An 18,644-nucleotide genomic window follows, 5' to 3' on the forward strand; every position below is an offset into this window, starting at 1 on the left:
TTTAGCCAATTGATTTTTGTTTTCCTTTGTAAAGTGCATTTGTAGGTGCGATTTAGTTTAATTTTATTATGCAAGACATTCTAACCGAGAAAAATGTGAAAATCCCCAGACACCAGATTTATGGTTGCTTAGTAATTATAATAATAGCATTTATTAAACAGTGTCGGTATTAATTTTTTTAAAAAAATTGACTTTGTGTTGCCTACGTTTCGCCAAACAGACTGGTGGCTTCATCTGAGCGACTGAAAATAAGCTTCAGAGAGAGACAAGGGGTATAATAATTGCCTCGCAGTACCGGAATTTTCTTAAAATTTGGTTTTCTTATAATTTTTTTTAAGTTTCATCTTAAACTAAACAGTAAAATATTTTTATTAATTAAGAATTATTTTCATCTATTTAACTAATACAAATTTTTTCTTGATTAATTTATTTCCTATTTACTATTTACAAATTTTCTGGATTCCTCCATTGTTCCTCTGTGTTGCCTTCTTCAGAGCATAACTGAAACTGTTTAAGTTAAGTTTGAGAAGAACTTTTGAAAATAAGAAAGGAGGAGTTTTATATTGTAAGAATTTTAATGGAAGGGTAAAATAGCAGCCGTTATTTCGATGTTGAATTCTGTACTTTTTTTATCAGCAACATTAAAAAGTTGTCAATAGAAATTGTCACATTCAAACAAGTTTTTTTATTTTTATTTATTTATTTCTTAGTTTTATTACTCTGCCGAGTGATTTAACAACAATTAGAACAAAACAAAACTAACCAAAGTGAGTTGGACTTTGCCGGTAGATCAAACTTAATATATATAATATATAAAATAGTAAAGAAAATCAATAATTTAACAAGAAAAGCGGAACTAAAACTAATCAAGCTGGATTTGGCTTTCTCGGTATTAACTTAAATAAATTAAATATGTTTCTAAGCTCATTAAAAATAATTTTAACTGGAATGTCAGTGTTTTTAAATCCTAATTCTAAAACTCTAATTTCTACTCACAACTAAAAATTTACCAAAATCAATACAACACCAGTATAAACTATGAAACAGTGTTTGCATAAGTAACTAGAATATTTTTCGTTTTTTTTTAAATTTCTATATATATATATATATATATATATATATATATATATATATATATATATATATATATATATATATATATATATATATATATATATATATATATATATATATATATATATATATATATATATTATATACATATTAGCTTCAATGAATGACCGGCGTGTTATCTTCATGAGTTGGTGAGTGGTTGTGACATTTGATGCAGAATGCTTCAATGTAAACAATCTTTGCAGTAAGCGAATGAAAATTCGATTTTTGGTTGTCAACTTGAGAACTACACGTCATTTTTTGGTTCCTAAAACTCCACACACACTCTCCAAGGCCAAGAGAGTCTCTTCTGTCTCAATCCAACCTACATCTCCAATTTTTAGCACTAATGAATCGAGATCGCAAGGCACTTTCTCTTGAATCTTCGTGTGGATGTTCCAAAAGTTCAACACAATATATTCTAAATATGTGCTTTAGTGTTTTAAGTTCTGGGGACTAGGGACACCAAAAGGTCTAACAAATCATTTTCGGCACCAAAATGGACGACGCTCACATTTGTTTAGCATCAAATAAACTAAGTTGCGGGTGACCGTCAGAGTGAAAGTAGAAACCAATTTGTATTTTTGCACACCGCAGGATTAGCCTTCGAGTTTTTTTTTTAAGTTAATGGTCGACCAGTAAATTATAAAAACAAGAACTTTGAGTTTCGATCGTAATTGGTTTAAATCAAATGGAAACGTTGAATGAAAGATGCCATGAAAAATTAAATAGGTTAGTGGCGGATCGGTTTACGGAGGATAAACACGCTTATTAATACCCACGAACGAGCGACGAACGCAGCGATCAATAATCTCACAGTCTGTGGCAAAGGACAAAAAGTTCAAACCGTTCGCAATTTTCTTAATAATTTAGTAAGGCTGCGGAATACCAATGATTTCGGCGGGGCAAATATATTTTAAGAACGGAGGTCGCCGTTTTCTTTTGGTTTTTATTAACTTGACTTTCAGATAATGGTAGTTATAGAAGAAAGAACTCAAAATTCTGTTTCAATGGGAGTAATAATCCTACACCCGAGGTAAAGTGTTCTTGTTACTTTCGAAAATCGATGAAATCGAATTTTCGAAAGGATCTGCGCTCGAATAAAAATTTTATATCTCGGTAACGGTAAGTCCTACAGGATCGCCGTTGGTACAGAAATGATCACCGTCGAAAAAAAAATTTTTTTTTTGTCTGTCCGTTCTCCGTTCTCGTCTTTTGGTTTTTCCTGAATAACTTTCGAACCGTTGGAGCCACAAAATTCAAATTTTCCTCCTTTTTAACCCTCCAGGAGGCACACAGGGTTATAAGAAATGACCCTGATCCGACGCCGGTATCCATCTTTTTTTCGCAATTTTCGACTGTTTTTGGGACCTTGTTATGAAACACGAAGTGTCCGTGACGGAATCTATTGAAAATGGGGAGGGTCGGAAAATGTTCTAAAAAAATAAAAAATCGCGAGTGCAAGGGTCTACAAAAAATTGTTTACGAGACCAAAAAAATTCTTGAACCAGAAGAAGCAGAAGATACGGCTTACTAAACCTTTATTCGCGACAATTTTTCAAAAATATACAGGGTGTGCTGCAAATTCATAAAAACTGAAAGATGGGTCCCCCTATTATTGAAAATTGGTTATAACTGAAAGAATATGATTTATATTTCAGTTTTTTTTATATTGCTTATTGCTTATATTACTTTCTTATATATAGCCCCCATAGATAGCAAAAACTTTTGTATGTAAAGTTTTCACCTATTGTACAGGGTGTTCCCGATATTTGGTGCTAAATGAGAAATGTGTTAGGTGTCCTAAATTTGCAGATATCAACTTCAAATTTAGCAGAGAGGTAAGAGTCCGTGTCCACATTTAAACTGTAGAAATTGGGCGCAATCAAATATTACCAAGTATTTTTTATATATATTAGAATTTTTTTTGGTCATTTTAGGTTCCAGAAAAATATGTTTTCCTCCATAATCGTTCATCCGATTGGCAAAATTCTTCAACCGGCAGACGCAGAAGATCCAGCGCAATAACATTTATTTCTGGCATTTTTTCCATTATATACAGGGTTTTCGAATTATAGGCAAAAATCTAAAAGACCCAAAAAAATTGTTTTTTTACAGAGTAAAATATTAGCAACAAATCAAAAATCGTAAAAAATATGACTAATTGGTTCAAACAGTGTCATAGGCCGCATCAAGTGCTACAATTTTTGTATTTGCGGGTTTCGTCTATCACGCTGCTCGGGATATTTGAAAAAATCCATATTGAAATCGTTATTTCGGAGGGGACGCGATAATGTCACTGATTATTACGGCGCACTGCATGGTTTAAAAAAAACTTATTTTCTCGAAAACCATTTACTATTTTAAAAAATTTTTGAACCAGGACGCGTGGAAAATCCAGCGCTATAACCTCTACTTCGAGCAATGATATAAAATTTCCGTTTTTGTGAGTAAATTATTGGCGATAAATGAAAAACCGTTAAAGATATGATAATTTTATTTGAACAGTATCTTAAACCCTGTCGTGAGAGAGTTTTAGGTTTCGTCAATTATACAAGGCTTGAGATATTTGAAAAAATATCATTCGACAACGCTATAATTTGTGCAAATTTTAATATATATATATATATATATATATATATATATATATATATATATATATATATATATATATATATATATATATATATATATATATATATATATATCGCGAAGTTCTTTCCTTTTATAATAAAAAGCTGCTTCGCGCTACGCTCTACGAACTTGCCCTTGACGATTTTTCGAAAGCAATCTTGTTAAATTTAGACTTTCTTTAAATCGGTTAGTTCACTTCGCTTCAATTAGCATTTAATTATTGCCAATTGCTCCCATTTTTATAGTATTTGCTAACAATACATATTGCTTTTGTTTTACAATGATGACATTTTGATGACGATAAATATTTCAACCAAAACGATATGGTAGTAAATAATGAAAACAGTCTAAGTCTAAAATAACTCAATTTCAATGCATATTATTTAGACGTTGTAACTTTTACGATGAAATACTGTTTCTAAACATAAATTCGTTGGAAGAAATATAAATACTAGAGGCGACCAACACCAAGCCGCTTGCCTTACCCTTGAAATTGGAATCAATCCGTAGTAGTCGTAAACAACTTGAAATACGAAGACGATAATGTGTTTTTGGCTGACAGTGCCATTAGCTCGAGGGAGTGTTGAACTTCGCCGATAACAATCTCGTACGATAGGTCTTAAATTCAGTATCAACAGGACAAGAGGATTTTTTTGTTTTAACGTACGTTCTTAAGGATAATTGCGTACAGTTTGATACCTAATGAAAACACAAACATGTTTGTTATTTCGCATATGCAGAATTCTGTATAATAATATTGATTAAAAAAGAGTTTCATTTCCTTTTATTTTTATTGTTTTAGCCAAAAATAAATATTTAAAAAAAATTGGCCTTGTAGCAACCTGGTTCATCTGGTTTAATACCTTGGCTGACTGAAGACCTCAGGTGTTGGTTAACCGAAACTTTCGGCTTGTCTTAAGATTCCCGTTTACCAGCTCTTCTAGTTATTTGACTGTCGAGCCGATTCACATTGACTTCCGACTCCGCTATTGCCCTTTGGGAGCTCTACTCCGATGTTCTTTAAAATTCGTTTATTCTCGCAAATTTCTGTTTCCGGCACCACGTTTGCCCTCTATTTTACCTTCAACAATTAGCTGGAGAAGTTCATATTTTGAATTTGTTCAAAATAAGGAGTTATTCGTTTTTTTTTACAAATTTCTCTATCTTTTGAATTTCCTCATTGGTAACCCTGTCAAACACATGGTACCTTGGGTAGGTCCATATCTCAAAGTTGCGCATCTGTATGTTACACTTTTTACCTATCACTATCATAAACTTAGTTTTATTGCTATTTATTCTTAACAAATAGTTCTATTTTTATACAATACAAAAATAAAAGAAATTTTTTAGAGTTGTTTGGATGGCACTTTCCTTTCATCGATAATGTCTTTTCACATAATCAAGATTTATTTTAATATTATCAAAGGAAAACATATTTATCGTTGTGTTTTCGTGTATAAATCTCCTAAAGACCTGAGTAGATTATCGATCTGTTTGTTTACCCACTGTAGGTATAATATGCCTGTCGCGGTTTGAAATTTAAATTATTTTGTAACGCACCCCAAAGACGCTACAGACATTTAGTTCTCCAGATTGCTTCCAGTCACGCATGCCAAAACAAATCCATTGATCCACTGAATCAGGGTAAAACTTACTCCTTTTGTGGTGATCATAACGATACCAACTGATGATATGGATTTTGGATTGCCTACAATTGCCAAAGTTGGTACAAAATGCTATCAGAATATTATGCTCTAATTTGACAATCACTAGAAGTTTACGTATTATACTTTTTCTGCTTGTTAATGGTGCTTTTGCGTATATTTTAGCAAAACACCACAAATACATTGAATCAGTAATGTGTCACGTTGCTATCGGAAGTGACTGACGGAACTAACAAAATGCCATCCGCAGTTAAAATCTACCGATAACATTCGTAGCGAAAATATCACTTTGCGCAGGGAGTAAAAAGGATTACTTTTGTGGCTATCTTTAAAGCACGTCTAAAATGCTTTTTTTTCTACTCCCTAGTCCAAAATACTCGATTATGGATCAATCAAATATCCCTTTAATATGTCATGGGTATGGCCATGTTTTCGGCAAATTTTATAGACGGATGGTTTTTAGAAGTTTGTCAATTCTGATGGTCACGTCACACGCCAATGAGTGAATGTATTCCTGATGTTTTCCTAAAATCTAGCAAAAAAGTTATTGTAACAGAAAAGTTGGAATATTTAACACGCAATCACTCCCCTTGTGCTGAATCAAACTCGTCACTAAAATAATGTTTTTTTTAAACTTGTCCCGTAATGTGTTATGATACATTTAAAAACAAAAGCGAACCAAATATTTTTTTGAAAAAAATTTAAAGGTTTGCTCAGATTCAGCAGCTAGCAGTTGAATGCACGTGCTCACATTTAGTATACTAGTAAAAATTCCACCGTTCCAAATTATTGACGCATAGAGTTCACCTTGTTTGGATTATTGTTTAAATAATTAAAATGCTGTTTCAATATTCGATATGTGCCATTTTCGATATACGAATAAACGAATATATGATTTGCGTTAGCATAGAACCTTGACATTACTAACCCAGGTCCTGCAATATAGCGAAATGTTCATAGCCGCTGGCTGATATTAATTTACATTCGGTGTTTTTGTTTGTTAGCGGCAATGTACGTGCGTGTTTAAGCGTTTTAAAATAAAATGCGATATCGCTGGCACTGTTAAAAAATTAGTTTTTCCCTCAAATACAATTTTCAACCTATTTTGCTCCAATTTTATATGTGCCTTTATGTGACGGTAAAAAATGTTGCGTTATATGTTGACAGTGGACTGAGTAAAATACTAATTTACTGGCTTATTACAAACAGGGCAAACGAAGAAAAAAAGAAAAAAAATAATAACTAATATTAAAATTTTAAAACTTATAGTTGGTTCAATTTCCGATAGAGGGTTTTTTAATACGCGTTCGATATATCACAGGGCTCCTTATATATTTTTAACAAAATAAATTTCATATAATCATCGACAGCAAATGAGCGAATAAAAAGGGAGTGAGCTTAAAATGTTTCTAAAAGTTCTTATTTACAATTTCTGGAAAATGTAGTCATTTTGCTACACATGAAAAAAACTGGATTTGCCTTTCTCGATATTAACTTTATTATTATAAAATCCACATTTAAGTTAAGTTAAGTTAAATATTTTTCTAAGCTCATTAAAAATAATTTCAAATGGAATGTCAGCGTTTTTAAATCCTAATTCTAAAACTCTAATTCCTACTCACAACTAAAAATGCACCAAAATAAACAAAAGACTACCATAAATTACATGAAACAGTGTTCACATGAGAAACTAGAATATTTTCCTCGTTTTTTTTAAATTTCTATATATATTATATACTTATCATCTTCAATGAATGACCGATGTGTTATCTTCAGGAGTTGATGAGTGGTTGTAACATTTAATGACGAATGCTTCAATGTAAAAAATCTTTGCAGTAAGCGAATCAAGATTCCATTTTCTGGAATTTAATTTCAATTGTCGAAATGGTGTTTTTGCTATACTGTAGTAAACTATAGTTAAAAACGAATTTTATATACAGAACAGCAATATTGAATATTAACATATCAAAATGTAGTCATTCTGCTACACATGAAAAAGGTTTTTTAATTTTTACGCGAAAATTGAATGGGAATAGTATATTATGCAATAACTGCGGTAAATGGCATTTGACAAGAGCGGCGCGCAGCGGAGCGAGTGTTTAATAAACTAGTGACTTAAAGAAATTAACAAACGTGTTGCATTCAATACTTTTTCTACGACCGTTAGTTTTTGGGTACATTTTCGCAAAAGAAGACGAATACATTCACTGACATGACCGTCAGTATTGACAAACGTCAAAATTCAAGCCGTGCGGTAATATCTCCGAAAACATTTGATTCCATCCAAAGCCGTGCGGTGGCGTACCTTTTTACTTTTCAAAAATTTTCAGTCGAAATCGAAAAAAATCCAATAGCACCAAATTCGTAACCATTAATCCGAGGTGATGAAGTGACGGTGTTAAAGTGACATTTTGCGCACGCTTGATCAGTGGCTAATTGGGCATTTGAGAGTACGGAGAAGAAAAAATCAATCTAATAAGAAAGGAAAAATTCTTTGCTATCTGTAAAGGTTTGCTTGTCCTCCGAAATTGTTAAATTTTTATTTCGTCCGGTGTATATACACATTTACCCCCCAATAAAGAAAAACCTATTAATCAATCGTTTTTGGATAACATTATTGGCTTGCATTTATCCAGTTGCTGCTTAGGCATTTGTTAACAAAACCATGGCATCCCGCTCAATTTAAAGGAAGCGGCGAGGGCAATCGATTGGGAAATTTTAATAAGATAATCCAAAATGTATTATAGTGAAGCTAATAAATTGGTTTTCATGCCAGCCCGAATTATTAATTTCGTGAAACATCGAGTTTTATTAAAATTCTCAATTTTATTTGCTTTGGGGTGTAACGGTTTGGATGCTGTGGCTTTGATTGATGTTGATTTTCGAATAATTATCTAAAATATTTGACTCGTATTGCTCGACTCGCATTTATATTCTGCTAAAGTCCATCACATAACCTCGAATTTCCCGGCATCCTCTATTGTAATGCGGTTCAAATTATACTTATTTGTAATGAAAAAAGCATCAACTTTCAACAGTTCTATAGTATTTTTTGCACCTTGTAATTTCTTCAACTAATTTGGACAACTTTTTGGAAGAAGCGGCAATGTCGCATACCTGAAAAAATTTTAGATCAATAGACCGTCGTCGCTTAGGGAATGACTAAATTTTTACTACGACCACACTTCTCGATTCTCGTCAACTTTTTTTCCTTGGCCCGATTTATTTATTTTCTACTATATCATTTTGCTTATTTTTCGTCAAACATAATTTGACCAAAATTTATAAAACAAACTTCACCCTGAAATATTCCCATATACATAGGAAACTCGCATAAATCTCTTTTATAAAAACTGCGTTAAATAGTATTTTGGGGTACGAAATCTGAATTCAATAAAATGCCGATTTAGCTATTTAAATATTTGTTTGCGTTCTATTTTTACTGCGGCCAATAGGCTCAACATCAATTCATTTTCGTGAAGCACTTTTTCATCTGTCAATCTATTATTACAAGAATTGGCTGGGATTGGCATATCATTTAAGCTATATTTCACGTACAGTAAATTGTTTCTATGGATTTGAGCGTTTTCGCCGAAATATTTCGACATGAAAGAAAATTCTGATCTATTAAAACATAAAAATAATTCGGCAATGATATTTCAATAACAAAGTCTTTAATATTGCTTAGAAAAGTAACAAAAAAATCTAACAAACATGTACAACATTTCACAACGGTCGGCGAATACTTTGTGGGTTCAAGCTTTTGATAGCTAATCTTCCATGATATACCGTGATTTTATCGGTACATACAACGTTTTGCGTTAGTAACCCCGAACGTTTCCCCTAAATTGCGAGAGATTTATTAGCGCCATCAGCTTAAACCGAAAGATTGTGTTGATACTACGTTATCAGTTTCGTTGTGGCGCGGATACATGCAGGATGTTTCAGAAAACATGTGCAAACGCTCGGCTGGAGACTGGTCATCCAAAAAAGAGAAAATAATTTTAAATATAAAAAAAAACAACTTTTGCAACAGAGTGCCAAAATACATATGTCGTCATAGTTAGCATTAATTATTAACTAAGTTAATGCCAATTTGACATAATATTGGGGCATGGGTTCAATCATGAGAAAATAGTATTATTTCCTAAAAGAAATAGAAAATAAATAAATCTGGTTTTTTGAAACACCATTACAGTTACGAAAATATCTTGAATGTTTGTTATTTGTTGATTTTGGTTCGGAGTTTACCTACTTCAAAAACGTAGGTACAAGGATTTTAGAATTAAAAAACAACCCCTATACCGGGTTTATTACAAAGACTTGTAAATGCGATAATGAACAAATGATCCAAAATCCGAACTATTCCAAATCTCAAGTAATTGAACATTGGGAAATTTCTTTTTCTGGAAGGAATTTTGGAATTGAATTTAATAGAAAAATTAGTGATTTTAAATTTTTACTAAAGAAATATTAGTTCAATTTTTCCTAGATTTAATAAAAGATCTTTTTTATGTGGAGATTCTGGCGATTCAAGAAAATCCCTAAAACGTTAAAAAATTTTGATTTTTGATAAATCTTGTAGAGTCTGAAATTATTAACCCTGTATAATACCACCAAAAATATAGTGCATTTATTGCTTTGACGTTTTAAGAATTTTGTAGTACCTTAACCGCAGACTTTCAAAGCACCGTGGTAAAACTCATTCCAACAGATGTTTATTCTGCATTAAGTAGGTCTTGCCTGAGATGGACCGTAACGAATATTTGTTTTAAATTTGATTAAGCACTGAAGCTGCGGGCTATGTTCGAATAAGTAGAAGCGTTTATTTTAACATCAGGTGATATGTATCGTTGTCAAGGGTTTAATCTAAATTGCAATATGTTCGTATATATTACGGAGGTATTTGACTGTGATCCTTCCAGTAAGTACGTATTTATGTACCTGATCTTCGAGCTTTCACCCTGCGAGGCTGTTTTCACTGGATAGTTCAAAGGATAAGTCCCTGTGCTCTATCTTACAGGTGCCTGTCGATTAACAACATTCTTCTTCTTGTATCTTAGTGTCTTCTTTGATTTGTAAACAACAACTGTCTTTTTTAAGAATACAGATAAATATTTATTAGAATCTTACAATTAAACATTTTTTGAAGGTTCCTGTTTTTTAATACTTTAAATTATAGAGACCGTGGAATGAAGCAGATGTTTCCCTGTTAGAAGAAGACATGGAAAACAACGCAGAATTTGAAGACGAAGTGGAGATGGTAGTCGAACCTAATGACAGTTTAGAAAACGAACTACCTCAGCAAATAAAAAAACGGATACATTTGTCTTTGGATAGGTGGAAGATGCCTGATTTTTGTCTGCCAAAAACGTCAAAGATTCAAGTGTGGATTACCATGAAAACATGACCGCGGAAATATTTGAGGACTGGTTTGAAAATAAACTGTTGCCAAAACTATCGCCAAATACTGTTGTGTTAGATAATGCCTCGTATCATTTAGCCCAACTTATAAAAATTCCAAATATTTCTTCAAATAAAGAAGAAATTAAAGAATTTCTATACGAAAATGATTTATATTTTGACCTGCGAAACACGTAAAAACAAGTTTTGGAATTATTAAAAATTTTAGTAAAGACTAAAAAATCGATTCGAAACGGACATGAAATCTTGACATTACACCCGTATCATTGTATATTTAACCCGATTGAGACGACTTGGTCTGAGTTGAAAGTGCATATAAGAAGAAATAACACTGCACCAAAATTCTAGAAAGAAAGTGACTAACTGATACGAATTAAAGAAAGAGCCGGGCAAGCTGTAAGAATGAAATATGGCCAAACAGGTCCGTACTTTGCTTAGAATTTAATTATTTGGGGTTTTGTTAGGAAAGATACTAAACAATATTTATTTATTTATGTATGTATTTATGTTTAAATCTAAAATAAAATTGCAAATTATTTTTATTATCTTCTTAAATTACTTAAAATTTTTCTTATAATATATCAGTATCACTATCGCTATCATCTCCTGTTCTAATTATTATTTGTTCTATATTATTTGCAATATGGATATACGATTATTCTGCTTTTTCTATATGTTTAACAGAATTGCCCAACTTTATGGAGGGATGTTAAAAACTTCAGTTTATATAAGTTTGAGAACATTGGAGTTAACACGGGGAAAACATTGTTACGACGAATAGCAGATTTCAGTTGATGCCAAACATGTTCACTGGGATTAAATATAGAGTGGTATATAATATAATATATAATATAATAATATATAATATAAGTGGTAAGGTAAGGTAAGCCAAAACTAACCAAAACTGTATGCCCTAGATTTTTTGCATATTTATCTCAGACGTATTCGTTTTGTAGCTTCAAGCTTTGTAGAACCTCAATTAATTGATTTTTGGTATAATCTGCCTGAAAATAAATGCCGTTATTATAAATGTAGTTTTGGATTGTTGCTTTTGTGTCACATGAGGAAGGGGTTTTAGTCAACTGTCTACTGTGATAACTTGCAATGTCCATTACAATGACGCTATTAGGAGGAATGTTTGGAACCAGTTTGTTTTTAAACCAACTTTCAAACGAATCAGCGGTGGTGTCTTCATGGTAATCCAGAAAAAAATCTTTAATATTTTTCGTAGACAGAGTCCATTTAGAATCCAACCATCTTCAGAGCCAGTATGCAAAATAGTTATTGGCCTTGCTGTTCTCTGTAAGTCCTAATTTTTTTCTAGATATTCCCGTCGCCATTTCCGAATTCTAAAAGATTCCATTAAAACTTGCCTTTTGTCAATTTTTTAAATTCTAAAACCCATATGTCGAATACACTTCCATAAGGTAGTTTTGCCACATTTAACACCGGTTTCGTCTTTTTCAAGCCTCCTAATTAAGATACCCAATGTAGGCACGCTTTGTTCCTCGTATAACTGGTAAATTTTACGCCGTATTATATCTAGATCACTTTCATCTACACTCGAGAAAATGTCAGCATCGCTTCTTTTTTTCCTCGCTGAAATGTGATTATTCACAATTTTTCATACAATTGATGTTGGAATTTTCTTCAATGTGGCCGTTTCTTCTGAAGATGCTTGCTTGCTGGCACCACGTTCAATGAGAATCAAATAAACATGGTTTATAACTTCCTTAGTCTTAATCTCTGTTTTCTACATTTGGGCTGGAGCATCTCCTGAGCTACACTAGACTCGCACATATTTTGCATAATTCGCACACGATTCAACACACGAAATAAGAATGAACTAATAAACTTAAACTGAGTAGTATACTAAACCAAAGAATATTAAACACAGGTAGGTATAAAATAATTTTCTATTACGGACCACAATTTTACCTGAATTTAAATTACGAAACTTTAGTAATAATCTTTGAATTGCATTATATATTAATGACCCCCCTTGGATAATCCCATTCAAAAGCAATTGGTCACTTTTTTATATCTATATATTATACCATACACGTAATTCGGCAAGAGGTAGCTAAAATAACAGTACAAAGCTCGTCTCACGGTGAAAAACGAATAATACAAGTAGAAAATATTTATCGAGAACGATTAGTGGCGGAGTTTATCATTAGCGATAGTGGCGATTTTTTAAGTGACTGATACTTTATTATTGTTATAATAATAATAATAATAATAATAATAATAATAATAATAATAATAATAATGATAATGATACTATGTAAAAATGTACTAATTTTTTATGTACACGTTTCAAGAAGTGTGGGTAGATAAATTCCTAGGAATGGTTATGTGCAAGGGTCTGTTCAACAGGGTGTTCTAGAAGGGACTGCGGTTTTGGAGTAATAAAGAGTAGACAGACGGGGTCGGTTGTAAAAGCACTATATTTCTGGTCATGGTATAACAATATCAGTTCTTTGTTTATTGTTGGGTTTATTTTTAAGTAAAAAGAACGAGAATTTCACTCCCAAGTTTGTATAGAATACCTACATATGGTTTCCGATTTACTTCCTTGACGAGCAGAATGTTTGTTTTTACTTATGTTGCTAGGTTTCCAGATAGCGGTTATAAACTCACAAGACACCATGCGTTTACCTTTGAGCCAATAGTTCCACATTACAAGACAATGTGTGTTTATCCGGTGTGGCATGCGTACTAAATTATTACTAAGAAACTAAAATTAAAGGACACGGGGGAATTCGGGAAGGCAAATCGTGGGTAACGATGTTATTGACATAGGTCAACACACAGACAAATGACGGGCAGGGTACGCAAACAAATGCCAGCCGATCCTCATATTTGGGTCACGGAGTTTCAGATGTTGCCAAAAGACGTTTTAAAAATGTCAGAAGGGCAATTTGTTTTATGAATAAATTTCACACTAATTAATTAATTTTATTGCTGGTTTATGTAATAATATATAAGCAAAATGGGTTCTTTAGAACGATAGAACTACATTTTTCGATCCAAACTAAACCATTTTGTAAAAACGTCATTTTAAGTTAAAATTTTAAAAAAAGTTTCGCTTAGTACCACCTTTTTTTTTTTAGTTTGTGTTATTGCTCTATTTCTCAAAATCTAGTTATCCCAAATCATTCCTTTTTAATATATCTGCATCTGTTTGAAGAATATCAGTGTAATCAGCAAAGAACTATTTAAAAGTTCAAAGGGTGTTAATTTTTATAAACAATCGTCATCGCAGTGCAATAAAAATTTAGTCAGTTATATTAAGGACAGATTAAGATAGATAAACTTCCCAAAAAATCAGAGAAGTGGCTAGTAGACGTGATAAAATTGTTTATGTCTAAACTTTTAATAAAATGGAAACAAAGCCATCAAATTGAAAAAAGATTTATGAAAAGTAACAATTTAGTAGAATCTACCTTAGTAAAAAGTGGTAATCGAACTACGGCAAAAGTGGTAAATTTTGCAATATCAACAACAACACAAAGACTTTAAAAAAATAGAACGGGCCCATGCTTCATTTTCAACCTCTACTATGGAAATTTATACCCTGGAAGAAGCTCTTGGTCTTATGATAGACTTGGGTTTAACTAAAGATGACTATAAAACACTTCAAAGAGGAGCAGCAAGAAAGGGAGCTACTATCTATCCTCTATACTCTTGGTCTTATGGTAGACGTGGGTTTAACTAAAGACGGCTATAAAACACTTCAAAGAGGAGCAGCAAGAAAGGGAGCTACTATCTATCCTTTATACCCTATTATTGTTTAAGTGAAAAAAAAAAAAGTGCCCCTGGAGCGACACGCCTTTGCGAAGATGTTAACCGCCAGGTCGTGTCGCTTGATGCGCTGGTGGTGCGTCACCGGACACCGCTGGAGGACATGGGAAAGAGTTACCACACGGCGGCATCCGGCCCTGCACATCCGCGCAGGGGCCGGGAGGCGGGTATTATGGAGCCCGCCAACGGTGGGCAAGGTGTTGGTCCGGACCTGCACCGCGCGGACGTGGTCTTCACCGGACCACCCCTGTGGGGGGTCCCTGATCCACTGGCTGGCCGCCGCATTCGCACAGTGGCCGCTGAGACCAGCACCACTGAACGAGCCATCAAGGCGCTGCCCCCAGTAAGCCCTCTGCGCAGCCCCACGGCCAAATGACCGAATGCTGTCCGCCAACCGTGCCCTAACGGCGACCACGTAGTCGGACCGGAGGGCGGCAGCAAGCTGGGGGTCGTCGTGCAAACCCAACCTCTCCAGCCGGCCCAGCAGGATATCAGGGATCCTGCCGGACAAGCAGAAGTGCTTATAACTGAGGCAGAAGCTACGACACCATTGCAAAACCTGTTGGATTTAACTATAAGTCGGGTAGCACATATTCAATCCGAAGTGTTGTTGTAGAATGTTCCAGATGAAATCATAAACATAAATAAATGAAGTCTTGACGATACCGGTGGCCACAGCGTTTACAAGCAAAACTTTGCCAACCACTCGAAATATGGTGACGCTAACATTATGTTGTGTATAATTGAACCTCCAGAAACATCAATTCAATCCAGAGATGAAAAACAAAAACAAAGGACTCGAGTCCATCTCCAACTAGATTTAATTAAAATTAAATTTTTTGTGGTCTTCACCATGATGGATGGAAAAACATCTAATGTGCTTTCCAACACGGCCTCATCGAAAGCGTGTAACGTATGCAAGGCCATCCCCAAAGACTTTAATGACATAGAAAAAATGATAAGTACAGCGGCAGCGTGCGACTCTTCTACATATAAATTTGGAACATCTATGTTGGAAATGGACAACAAAGAATGGCAGGCAAGAAGCCAAGAGGCAAGAGAATGTGTAAAAAATATGAAAAAAATCTATTGCCTCTAAATTTTACACGGAAATGGTTCTGGTTGTAGACCAACCAAAACAGGGGGGAAGCAACAATCGCGAATCGAACACGGCCCGTAAATTGTTTGATAATTCAGCGTTAATGTCGGAAATAACTGGTATCAATCAAGATTTAATTTCCAGGTTTGCAAATATTTTGACAGTGGTTACTATATTAATGAAAACAAATTTAAGATATGTTGTCTTCAGAGCGCTCAAATACAGCTATATGGTTGGTACAAAATGAGTGCTACAGTACGTAAGCTGTTGCTCTGTGGAAGTGATCTTCCTCTATTGGCCAATTATCTTAAGATGTGTTAGAGGCCAGTCATAAGAGTTACAAAAACTTACGACTTTTTCATGCTAGAAAGACATCAAGAATTAACACCAATACGGACAGCATAAGCTGACTGCTTGTCTTATCTGATCCGGTAATTACTTTTTGTCGCAAGGTGAAAAAAAAAGAGGAAAGCATTTTCAGCATCGCAATATTAAAAGAACTTTTAGGACAAGTATGTGCAGAATACGAAGAAATAGGGAATAAAACATTATTCCATCCTGTCAAGATGAAATAAAAGTAACTTTTGTTTTATTGTTTTCTTTCTTATTGTGTTAAAAACTAACAACAAATATTCCTAAGTTAGATAAGATAATATGAACAAAAATATCTCTAAATTTTATTCTTAAATCTTAAACCCGCCTTTTTAAATTCTTTTCCCTAATTTGCGTTTAAAAATAAATTATTAATTAATTTACAAAATTGTTGAAAAATTGTTGGCAATATTTTTAATTTTTTTTTTAAGTATGTATATAAAATATGCAAGAAAAAAATGTTAGCTCATCTCATTAGTTCTATTGATTTCAAAATTATGACTGCATTTATTTGGAAATATGTACCTATCAAGTCCACTATTATAATGTATATTAAGCTATGATGTCACTAATAGAAATAATGGTTGGCCAACGTAACAATAATTGCAACACAAAAATGGTATCTCGCGTTATTAGATACAAAAAATCTATTACCAAAAAAGATCAGGTGGGTGTAAATTGCATACCATGGGAAGCTTGTTAGATTTTCCCCATTAAATGTAACAACTATCATTTTGATTTTACTTATAATTTATGTAGAATAATAATTTGAAAAGTATAAGTCCCAGTGATAAAAGTCTTTAAATACACTGAAGCCATTAAATAGGTATAGAGTTAATGTTAACGTTGTCGTTAGTTTTTAGATGATTCGTTCCCAAATTTTTGTTCTATAATCTTTGTCTTCCTATTCCTATATTATTTTTCCTGTTATTTGATCAGAATTTCAAAGGTGGAAAACCTGATGACGGTTTTCGTGAATGTTTTCGATATCTTTACCGATAGTCCCTAGACATTTTACGCTCCAGCGATTGCATCGACACTTAGTATTTGCAAATTCAACCCACTTTGTTAGTAGTTGGTTCTAGAAAAACAACCAAAACTAACCAAATGTATTACAAATTGACTTTTTCGCTTTACTTATTCTAAATAAATAAGTAAAACTTATCTCAGATGTTAAATTTTCATATAGGAATTTATGAGTAGCTTATCTACTCATTGTAAATATTTAAAAATGACCAAAAAAAACTTAAGACGCTGACTTATTCTTAGAGTATTATGTAGTAGATATCAGATGTTTAGCCTTTTAAGAACGTTGGGTTGTTGCACCACTTATATTGTTAATTTGATTTTTTTTCAGATCTCTCGTGCCATCATTAACCCTTTACCAGCCGTCATTCCTATACGCTTACCTCGCTATAGCGACGCAAGGCGGCGCTCTGCAACTGTTAGGATGTATGGCGGCCCTTAGATTGTCGGAGAAGCTTTTAAATGCGTATTGGTTGCTTTTGCTCGTCTTGACGTTCGGCGATATTGTGATTGGTGCTTTTTGGGCTTACCGATTCGAGAGAATCTGCCAGGTATGTTATTATTTTCGAACAAACTGTTTACAACAACTGTTTGCTCACTGTGATGTGATAATAATCGTGGTCGGTTGATAATTTTGGCTCCAAAGAACACTCTACTACTTGTAAAGTAAACCAAAGAAAAATGTTATATTAGTTATTGAAATCATTTCTCTTGTAGTTTAAAAAGTATATTTATCCTCGGACGAAAAAATAGGTGAATGAGGCATTCTTAAAAATATAATAAATAACCTTAGTTTTCTGGCTCGGAGCTGCGTAACTGACCTCTTACACCGTACTTCAGACTCGAGATCATTTAGAGTACTTTAAAAATATCCCGAGAGAAAACGGTTTAAGACAAGCTCTTAAGAAATCGAATTGCGATCGATGACCACCCTTCTTTCCGGTTAAAAACGGGTATCTAGCTCACTTACCGAACATCAGTCTCTGTATCAAAAACGCAAGTGCTTTGGTATATTACTTAATAAACCTTAGGGTCTATAAGTCGTAGTCTTGAGTAGAAGTTCTGCAAAAGTGCATGGTTTTCTTGCTTATAGTTGCAATTTATTGGCTGTTTATATAAGAGCCACTTAAAACCACTTATAAATAATTACCACCATGAAACACATCAGAAAAAACAAAGAAAGGTAAAAACAGTAAAAGCTCGAAATCGATTAGGACAACGGTCATTTGATTATATCCCGCCAAGGATATTTTCCATGTTACCGGAATATCTGCAATCATATAACCCTAACCATAGATTTAACAATGTAAGATTTGGATACTTGTAACCTCGAAAAATTATCCACGATTATGTCAAGTTTAATTTAGGTTAATATTGTCATATGAATATGGGATTGTAAACCCTAATTATTGTAATGTGAGTTTTTAATGTGTTACTTAATATAGTATTTAATTTAATAAGAGTTGTAGATAAGATTGCAGGATGGAAAAGGTGAAAATAAATAT

The 18,644-nt window shown here is 33.3% G+C and overlaps 2 protein-coding genes across 3 annotated transcripts in view; one reads left to right on the forward strand and one right to left on the reverse strand.

The window, feature by feature from the left end:
- LOC132697117 (uncharacterized) overlaps nucleotides 1–18,644 on the reverse strand; it is an 88,003-nt gene that overhangs the window by 30,986 nt on the left and 38,373 nt on the right. The gene's annotated exons all lie outside the window — the stretch shown is intronic.
- Nucleotides 1–18,644, forward strand: part of LOC132696688 (CD63 antigen-like) — a 67,385-nt gene that overhangs the window by 21,539 nt on the left and 27,202 nt on the right. For both annotated transcript variants that reach the window (XM_060661670.1, XM_060661669.1), the window contains one exon: nucleotides 17,471–17,690. In XM_060661670.1, coding sequence (XP_060517653.1) covers nucleotides 17,471–17,690 — 220 coding nt within the window. The remainder of the gene's footprint in view (nucleotides 1–17,470; nucleotides 17,691–18,644) is intronic.

The sequence above is a fragment of the Cylas formicarius genome, unplaced genomic scaffold (genome assembly GCF_029955315.1).
Source record: "Cylas formicarius isolate icCylForm1 unplaced genomic scaffold, icCylForm1.1 PGA_scaffold_1__22_contigs__length_36826433, whole genome shotgun sequence".
NCBI lineage: Eukaryota > Metazoa > Arthropoda > Insecta > Coleoptera > Brentidae > Cylas > Cylas formicarius.